Genomic DNA, 10,375 nt, shown 5'->3' on the forward strand with positions numbered 1-10,375 from the left:
TTTAGCAGGCCTCACTCCACTATCGTCCTTGGCATTGTTCCAACAACGTTTATGACGAAATCTGGCGCATGTGGGGGGTTGGGGGTGTCGGACATGGAAAAAAAATAAAAATAAATAAAAATTGAAAAAAAAAAAAAATTCCGACCGACCCATGACCAAAGCTGACAACCAACCGGAACCAAACTTTTAATTTTCTTAGACCTAGGCCAAAGTGGATGTCACTCACTCCACCTCTGGTTGGCTTATTTTGCAAAGCAGGGGTCAGGATTTGGCTGATCAGCTTCGCCGATTAGCAAGGCACTTCCTCAACGCAATTCTCACAAATTTTCTCATTTCCGACGCCACTTCGCTCAAAGAGGGTGGATGCGATTGGTGCGATTGGACACATACTTATACAGGTGTGTGGTTGGGCACCTTCATGCATCCAATGCCCGTCTTCCATATATCTTTCTGGTCAATCATAAGTCAGTCATTAACGTGGCACGTAATTGGCTGAGTAAACTGTCGGCGGAAACGACTCCATCTTTGAAGCTGAAAAATTCGTTCAATTTTGGCTGAATTCACTAGTCTAGCATTTCCCATTGAAATGACTGGAGGCAGGGCTTATTCACTCTCTCCAGCTCTTATACTACCTCCATGTTGCAAACCATGAACTCTCATCAGTGTGATTGGTCTTCTACAACTCAAATGTCAAAAACGAACTAACAAACAAGCCAACAAAAACAAACCAGAAGAAAAAGAAAACCAAATAATTGCCATATTTAACAATGGGGCTCTGGACCAGCTGGAAGTGAATCTGAATTGACTTAGTTTGACCAGGCTCTCTAAGCATGGACTGCTGAAAATAACACCAAATACACCCATCTCAGCTGTGCTGTTCTTCATGTCAGGTACACTTTTCATGGAGTTATTACAAATACTGAGAGGCTGACCAAGTCCCTGCCCCCAAACAAATCAACCAACATTTATTTTATTACATTTTATTGATTTTACTGGAGAATATCCCCCAGTACAGTCTTGTGAATATACTAAAGCAAGGGTTCCCAAACTTTATAATTGTTTGCTCTCTGCGCCTTACCCCCTTTCCCTCTCTTAATTGGCCAAAGTGGTTGTCACTCACTCAGTTGTCCAATCTGATTGGGCAAAGTGCCCGCCACTTAACCTCACTCACTGGCCAAAATGGCCATCACTCTGTGCCACCCTCTTTGTGAGCTGTCTGAGCTGGCCACCAGCCTACACACACACTTGTCCAAGAGGCGGTTTATAGGATGAGACCAAACACTCTAGAATGCATCCATAGAAATGAACGGGGTCAATTCGTAACCTAACGTCAATTCGTAATATGTGCCTGCACGTCTACCACCTATCCAACAACAAGAACCAATTGCTTGCTGAGCTGTGCTGTCATTTATCCAATCATCTCAATGCAAGTGCAAACTTGAGTTTTTCCAACTGCTCATTCCTCGACGGCTGGTTTCCCTGCATACTGTATGCACAGTTCAAAATTAGCTTGCAGAATTTTTTTTTTAAGTGTTACTTTCAAACCTCATTCTTATTGCGATTCCAACCATATTTTGCGAGTTGTGTATCGCTCAGTTGCTCCACTCCTGTTTTTCCCATTCACTCTTATATAATATACCCATGGTCTTACTAATCGGAAATAGCATCCCCAAGATGCCACCAATATGGCCGCTGAGTGTTTCGTCTCTCTGCTTACCCTTGCCACACACACACTTTCTAATTGGCCAAATTGCCTCCCACTCACTCACTCTTCCCATCTGATTGCCTAAAATGGTTTTCACTCTCCCTCTCTGTGAGGATCTCAGGCTCTCTGTAAGGTCCCTGCTTCATGGGGTCTGGGCTGGTCCACCACCGTACACACATACTTAAGCTTGCCACACTCACTCGCTCGATCTCTGATTGGCCAAATTGCCTGCTATGTCATTGGTCAAAGTGGTTGTCACTCACCCTTTCTCTGAGGTATCTGAGCTGGCGGATCCATACACAATAGTGTTTTGGAGTGCGCGCACATCCAGATAAAACAAGTGCCGGACTTAAACACGATGAAACAAAAAAAGAAAGAAGGTCTGCTGCTCCCAGTTTATTCAACACAACGTTTCGACCAGTCTGTTCTTCGTCAAGAATAGGATCCATACACACTCAATTCTAAGGTCATTTTCTCATTTTCGGACGGTTAATGAGGAATACTGTAGTCCCCCAAAATGTATTGTGGCGAGGCTGACATATTGGAATCTACCCTTGGTCTTGTCACATTCAGTCACTATATTGGCTAAGCTGCCTGCCACTCACTCATCCTTTCAATCTGATTGATCAAAACATCCATCACTCACCCATCCCTTCAATCTGATTGGTCAAGGCACCCATCACTCACCCGTTCCGTGAGGTGTCTCAGCTGCCGGTTGCGTGGGTCCCTGCTGCAGGGTGTCTGGGCGGGTGCCACCACCGTGCACACGCACTTGCCCTCCGAGTCCGCCGTGGAGGTGTAGACCTGCCAGCCTTCATCGGGACCCGGGTAAAGAGCCTAGAGAGTAGGAGGAGGAGGAGGAGGAGGTGGAGGAGGAAGAGTTGAAGGAGGAAGAGATTGAGGAGGAGGAGGAGGTGGAGGAGGAAGAGTTGAAGGAGGAAGAGATTGAGGAGGAGGAGGAGGAAGAGGATAGAGAGTTGGAAGATGAGGAGGAGGGGATAGGGATAAAAGGAGGGAGAAACAGATTGGAGAAGAAGGATAGAAGGATAGGAGAAGAAGGCGAAGGAGGAGAAGAGGAAAGGAGAATAGAGAGTTTTAGGTGGAGAAGGATGAGTAGGAGGAGGGAGGGGAAAGAATAACAGGAAAGGAGGATAGAGAGTTGGAGGAGGAGGGAGAGAGGGATAGGAGGAGGAGGAGAGGAAAGGAGGATAGAGTTGGAGGAGGAGGAGGGAGAGAGGGAGAGAGGATAGGAGGAGGGGGAGAAGGTGATGAGAAGGAGGGAAAGAGATAAGGCATTCAAAAATCAAGGAGGACGAGTGGAGTAGTTTTTCAGGTTTCAATGCATTCTTTTTAAGTCAGACATTTGTAAGAAGTGTAGGTCTTTTCAAAGTCGAGGAGAAGAAGAGAAGTGTGGAAGAATGGAACAAAGGATTTTTAAAAAGGCAAGGAGGATCGCATAAAAAAAGAAAAACTCCGCCCAGCCGTGGCTCAATCGACTGGGCACCAGACTGCTACACCGGCGAACCGGGTTCGAGTCCAGGGGGTCGTTTCTCAACAGTGCCTTTGCTAACGACTTTAGCCATTTTGTTCGTTCTTAAGACCAACGTTGTAACCAAGGTCTTGAGTTGGTCTTAAGTTGTTCTTAAGTTGTTCTTAAGTTGGTCTTGCGTCTAAAGACCAACTGAAGACCAACTTAAGACCAACTCAAGAGCAACTTACGACCAACTCAAGACCGACTTAAGACGGTTAGCAACGACAAGAATCGAGAAACGGAGTCCAGCCCGGGTCATTTGCCGAGCCTTCGCCGTCTCTCTCCCCACTCACTTCCTGTAACTCTCTACAGTCACAAAAATAAAAGGTTTAAAAGAAAAAAAAAAAGAAAAGCTCATCTCAATCCTCATAAGAAATACTTAATGGGTATAGTGGAGCTTCTGGCTTAATGGATTCTGCATTCGTAAAGGCATTACTTGCACCGCTGTTACTAGCTGTTCTCATGCCAATACAATATTGATCTGAAATGCAATGAGATAAAGGATAACGTTGAAAGTGTGTGTGTGTGTGTGTGTGTGTGTGTGTGTGTGTGTGTGTGTGTGTGTGTGTGTGTGTGTGTGTGTGTGTGTGTGTGTGTGTGTGTGTGTGTGTGTGTTTGTGTGTGTGTGTGTGTGTGTGTGTGTGTGTGTGTGTGTGTGTGTGAGAGAGAGAGAGAGAGAGAGAGAGAGAGAGAGAGAGAGAGAGAGAGAGAGAGAGAGAGAGAGACGGAGAGAGAGAGAGACGGAGAAAGACAGAGAACCGTAAAGCAACGTATACAGAGCATTTTCTAGATAGATAGATAGATAGATAGATAGATAGATAGATAGATAGATAGATAGATAGATAGATAGATAGATAGATAGATAGATAGATAGATAGATAGATAGATAGATAAATCGAGTGTGCAAATGGAGAAAAAATGGAGAAAAAAAAGGGAGAGTAGTAGTTGAATGGAAAAAGGCGGGAAGAAGTGGAGCAGGAGACACGCAAGTGTGGTCAGGAAAATGTGATTGGGGAGATTAAACAAAATCTCCTATTCAGATCTATATCTCTCCGTTGCACTTTCATCCATAGATAGATATATTGAATAGCTCTTATTCAGCTGCCATCAATGTACATCAGTCAGGACATTCACAATAGATATAAAGATAGACCGTAAATGCATGATAAATGAGGGGGGAGGGGGGGGGTTGGTTACATGATTGGGAGGAGATGTAATCCTCTGCCTGCCATATTCCACTAATTTCAGGCGGCAGGGCTGGACTGGCCCCACAAACCGACACAGGCATTTTTTTGGGCCTATACCAGCCCCTCATCCCCCACGCCCATATACCAATGGGCTTGGTCCACTGTATATTGAGGATGCACCATGGACTGCACCATCTACATTGTGGACTGGTCTCTAAGAGAAAGTTTGAAACAAACAAACAAACAAAAAACAACAACAAAAGCATCTGCCCCTGAACACTGTCGGTCCAGCGGGAAAACGCCCTGCATGCCAGATTGCCAATCCAGCCCTGTCAGGCACCAACTATCTACAGCAACCAGGACATGCACAAATGTAAAGATAGACTGTCAATGGATGATTGAAATGAAGGTAGAAAGGTAGAGAGGGGGGAAAAAAAGACCAGGAAAGCATGTGCATTGATCATATGTTTGCATATACTACTTATCTTAATAGAAATAACTTGACGGGGAAAATGAAGAAGCAGATCTCAATGAGCTGGAAAAACACTTCCAGTCAGATAGAGCTTTAAATGTGAAGACACGTCTCTCATTTAAATTGTTTCTTGGAAACAACGGGACTTCTTGAGGCGTGAAAACACATTTAGTTCCTCAATTGTGAGCTCGGAGAGTGAAACGGTGCATATGTAACACACAATAAAATGCTATATCTCGGTTTAAAAAACCCTGGCTATTTTTACATGAAATAACCCTTTGCTTACCTTGGCCTAACTTCGGAAGAAAGATTGCAGAAAAGTTTTTTTATATAAGTTTGTACGTCTAACACAAAATAATATGTGGCCGTTCAAAACAATGTTGAAATTTGTCCTCAGTTGGCTATCACCAAAATTCCAAACCCACCTCCATCAGCTGTTTTAAAGGACGCCACACTCCAACATCCAATGGAGAAGAGATTGGGAAAGATAGCACTAGCTCATCTCCTGCACCATTATCATCCATTCCATTACATTATACAAAGCTATCACTTTTCTCCAAAGCGAAAAGACCAATAGCCTATATTAGCCACTTTGCCCCATTAGGCCCTGGTAATTAAGTAAACCGTGTAGTTTGTTGAGATGTGCAGAGATGGTGCTCTTCAGAGCATTTTTTTCCACAATTTTATCCACACAAAGTATCACGTTGGGAAAAATGTCAAGTCCGTCTTCGTTTACCCTGGTTTCCCACAATGCACGCTTTCGTTTCAACGCAGTCTTCAACACTCGAATGACTGGTTGTGCGCTGCATAAACATTCCGATTGTATCTATGATGACAGATGACACTGAGTTCAATCGCCTATCAAAATAAAGTTGCAAATTGTTGCAGGAAAAGTTGGATTTTTTTTTTTTAGTGAATCAATGAATTACGACCGACCCATGATTCCTCCGCGACCCACTTTTGGACTTTTCGAGACCTGACTGCCCCCATCGTATCCCTCCACAACAATCAGCACATCCACTGATATATTACGTAAGAGAAGAGAGACAAGTGATGGGGTGGGGTGGGGGGTGTAGAAATAATAGTAGTCTGCCATCACTCCTTTGCCGTATTCAGGTAGTTCGCCATCTCTCCTCTGCCATATTCAGTTCTATTCAGCTCTAATCTCTCCACAACGCTCATCAAAATATACTGATAGAGTGGCCTCTTTGTGCAGATGGGCCAGGCGGCAGGCACATCCACTCATTGATGAAAAGATTCAACTACATCCTAACACCATTGCTATTATATCACAGAGAGGCTTAAGTAACAGATTCAGACTTGGTCATTACCATTTTTGTGACGGCAAGGTTATAATGTCGGCTCTGCGCAAAAGGACTCTAACTGAAGAGAAGTCAGGGATGTCGGGTAAGTGGTGGGGTAGTGAAATAATGGTCGTCCTCTTAACAGCACACAAGACACGATGCTTTTGATGAAAGAATTAGATGAATAGAACCAGGCGTTACATTGAAAGGAAAGTGTTGGGTGGGGGCAGAGAGAGAGAGAGAGAGAGAGAGAGAGAGAGAGAGAGAGAGAGAGAGAGAGAGAGAGAGAGAGAGAGAGAGAGAGAGAGAGAGAGACCTTCAACACTCCTTTATTGTGAACCGGTGTCACCACTTAAAAAGTGGACTTTACATTACATGCATGTTCATCCTTCCATTCACCATAAGGGAGTAAACCTCTCCTTCCCCATTACCGCCATCACCCCCATAGCCCTGATCATTACCACCTAAAAATTAGCTTACCACCGTTACAGATTGACCAAAGCCCCTTATCTAAACACCATTTTTTCCCTCAAACAAAGTAACATCAGCTGTGACCTTAAAAGAGGTGAACTCTGTTACTATCCTTGCTTCGACAAGAGTCTTAAACAGGTCACTTTGCACCATTGAAAACAGAAAATCAGAGGAAGAAAACCAACAAAGGACAAGCACACCAGCCAGAGACACAGAGACAGGCTTGGGGAAAAGGGTATGCACTCCATATGTGTACAGTACAGAATGTGTCACAAACACAAACACAAACACAAACACAAACACAAACACACTCACACAGACACAGATACACACATGCAAGCAAGCATGCATGCACACAATATTCCTCCTTCCTAATGGTGTAGTGGATCTTACAAACATGGCCACTGACTATACTGTACCTACTGTACATTTTACTAGCATTTATATAATGCAATTTCACATTATGTTTTCCATAGGAAGCTGCAGGACCAGAGAGAGAGAGAGAGAGAGAGAGAGAGAGAGAGAGAGAGAGAGAGAGAGAGAGAGAGAGAGAGAGAGAGAGAGAGAGACTTCTTTTTTCTTTTTTTTCTTCTGGCTAATAGATATTCTGCCCACTGCTGCCATCGTTACGCCCCCTTAAATCAATACCGACAGCCATACCATTATGCAAACACACACACACACACACACACACACACACACACACACACACACACACACACACACACACACACACACACACACACACACACACACACACACACACACACACACACACACACACACACACACACAATACAGGCAAACACATTCAGGGCACAAAATCATTCACGCACGGATGCACACACATGCACATGCACCCACGCACACCCACGAAAAGTACATACAAAGTACACACACTTCTATGCAGTGTCATGACAACAGCAGATGCTCTGCCTGGTATGTTGACACAAATGAGCTAATGAGAGAGTGAGAGAGAGAGAGAGAGAGAGAGAGAGAGAGAGAGAGAGAGAGAGAGAGAGAGAGAGAGAGAGAGAGAGAGAGAGAGAGAGAGAGAGAGAGAGATGGAGGGACCAAGGGAGGAAAGGCTGTGCTGAAGTTTAAACTGAAACATCTTATTGCCAATAGAGCGTCTGCTTAAACCACGTCCCCGCCTTGAACACGCCTCTACTCAAGTTGATTGGTTCCCGACAAAGTGGGTGAAGTTCCCTTTTTTTCCGGAGATCAGAAACAATGGCCATTTCTCAAAACCTAGTGTGCCCACTTCCAAGTGTATTCAGCCTAATTAGTCACACCTAGTGATTGGATACTCTTTATTAGTCACACCCAGTGATTGGATACTCCGTAGAGTTCACCAAAGAGTAGCCAATCACTGGGCATGACTAATTAGGCTGATACACTTGGAAGTGTGCGCACTAGGTTTTGAGAAATGTCCAATATTGCCATTGCTCTAGGCCTGACTAGAAGCAACGGCGTAGGTGTTGTGTCACTAGGAGGGCGTAGCCTGGCTACTTCTATGGCAAAACCAAAAAGGAGCTGCCCACCCTCGGCAAGGGCTGACCGGGCAGTTACCGGTGCAGCATCTGTGAGAGAGAAGCAATCCGATACCCGGTCTGCAATAATACTGCGTTAATTGGTAATGATCGCAACCAACACTGTGCCACCATTAATATAGCAATATCATGTCAATACCTTATTAGTGGTTGTGTTGGGTTTTTTTCCGTCGAAGTGGTGTTTTCATAGGGGAGCTTGTAGAAACTGTGAGGGGTGTTACCCTGGTGCAAATCATTGTAGGATCGCCATGGCTCCCAAAATACAACGTGCCACTGTCAACCTCTGTTTATGCAGAAGCAATAAATAAATAAAAATAAAACAGTGAGGAAAAGGTGAAATAAAGACAGGAGACCTAGAAGAACTAAAAAGAGACAGAAAAAGACAGTGAGAATAGCCAAGAGATTAATGACTAAAATTAATAATATCCGAAAGAGATTAATGGTGGAATGAATAATTTATCTGACCTGGACAAATAGCTCGGAGTGACACTGACAAGATAAGAATGATCAAGGACTCAATCACACGCAGGCACGCAGGCACGAAGGCACGCACACACACACACACACACACACACACACACACACACACACAGACACGCACACACACACACACACACACACACACACACACACACACACACACACACACACACACACACACACACACAGATGGTGTTAGATGGTGAGGGGCCCCTAGTCAAGAGGTTGCTGTAGGGGCCCACAAGAGACACATCCCAAAATAGAAATAGGGAGATTACAATTCTTAGCCAGGAATGAGTATTAAAACAACACACACTGACACACACACACACGCACACACGCACACACGCAGACACGCAAACACGCAGGCACGCACACGCTCACGCAAACGCACACACACACACACACACACACACACACACACACACACACACACACACACACACACACACACACACACACACAATGAAACAAAACAATAAACAATCATCATTTTCATCATGGTTGTTATAATCATCATTACAGCTTGTGGTGTGACAATTGCTTTTGTCTCTTCCTCTGCCTTTGTCTTTTATCCGTCTCCCTTTCTCATTCATCCGTCCATCCGGATTCCTTTTGTTCTGGCACCTCTCCTCCCTCTCTTGTCTCCCCCTTTCATCTCTCTCTCTCTATATGTATCTCTCTCTCTCTCTCTCTCTCTCTCTCTCTCTCTCTCTCTCTCTCTCTCTCTCTCTCTCCCCCCCACCAATTTCTCTCTCTGCCATTCATCTGTTACCTTGCTCCCGCCTTGTCCTTATTTGATCTCTTTCTCTCACTCTCTCCGTATCACTCTTTCTCTTTCTTTTCCCTCTATGCATGCCTCCCTCTCCCTCATCCTTTTCTCCCGCTCATTGTTTCTCCTTTCTCTTTCTGTTTCTTTCTATAGTACGTACATCCGTCTCTCTCTTTCTCTTTCTCTCTCTCTCTCCTCTCTTCTCTGCGGTGGTGCCGTGCTCTTTAATTAGTCGAGCAGTACCTCTCACACCTCTCCCATCTGTTCCAGACCAATTACTGTGTGTGTGTGTGTGTATGTGTGTGTGTGTGTGTGTGTGTGTGTGTGTGTGTGTGTGTGTGTGTGTGTGTGTGTGTGTGTGTGTGTGTGTGTGTGTGTGTGTGTGTGTGCTGTGTGCTGTGTGTGTGTGTGTGTGTGTGTGTGTGTGCGTGTGTGTGTTCTTATGTTCTTGATTCTAAGAGCTAGATATGGGACTAGGACAGGCAATGAAAGAATATGTGTGTGTGGTGTATGGCATGTGATGTTTGTGTGTGAGTGGGGGTGCAAAGGTGTACATGTGTGTACGTTTCCAACAAATACATAAAGACACGCACGCACGGACACACAGACACACACACACAGGTACACACACATGCACGCACACACGCACTCAGCTCAAGCCAGATCTCGTGCATATAGTTTAGGATCAAAGTGTGTGTGTGTGTGTGTGTGTGTGTGTGTGTGTGTGTGTGTGTGTGTGTGTGTGTGTGTGTGTGTGTGTGTGTGTGTGTGTGTGTGTGTGTGTGTGTGTGTGCGTGCGTGTGTGCGTTTGTGTGAGTGTGTGTGTGTGTGTGTGTGTGTGTGTGCACATGCATCTAGTCGTCATGCTTGTGTGTGTGTGTGTGTGTATGTGTGTGTGTG

At 44.8% G+C, this 10,375-nt stretch overlaps 1 protein-coding gene across 1 annotated transcript in view; it reads right to left on the bottom strand.

Annotated features, from left to right (window-relative positions):
* The window catches only part of olfm2b (olfactomedin 2b), a 123,472-nt gene that overhangs the window by 79,924 nt on the left and 33,173 nt on the right, over positions 1–10,375 (bottom strand). Inside the window, exon 2 of the mRNA XM_063209520.1 lies at positions 2,393–2,542. Coding sequence (XP_063065590.1) covers positions 2,393–2,542 — 150 coding nt within the window. The remainder of the gene's footprint in view (positions 1–2,392; positions 2,543–10,375) is intronic.

The sequence above is a fragment of the Engraulis encrasicolus genome, chromosome 1 (genome assembly GCF_034702125.1).
Source record: "Engraulis encrasicolus isolate BLACKSEA-1 chromosome 1, IST_EnEncr_1.0, whole genome shotgun sequence".
Lineage (NCBI taxonomy): Eukaryota > Metazoa > Chordata > Actinopteri > Clupeiformes > Engraulidae > Engraulis > Engraulis encrasicolus.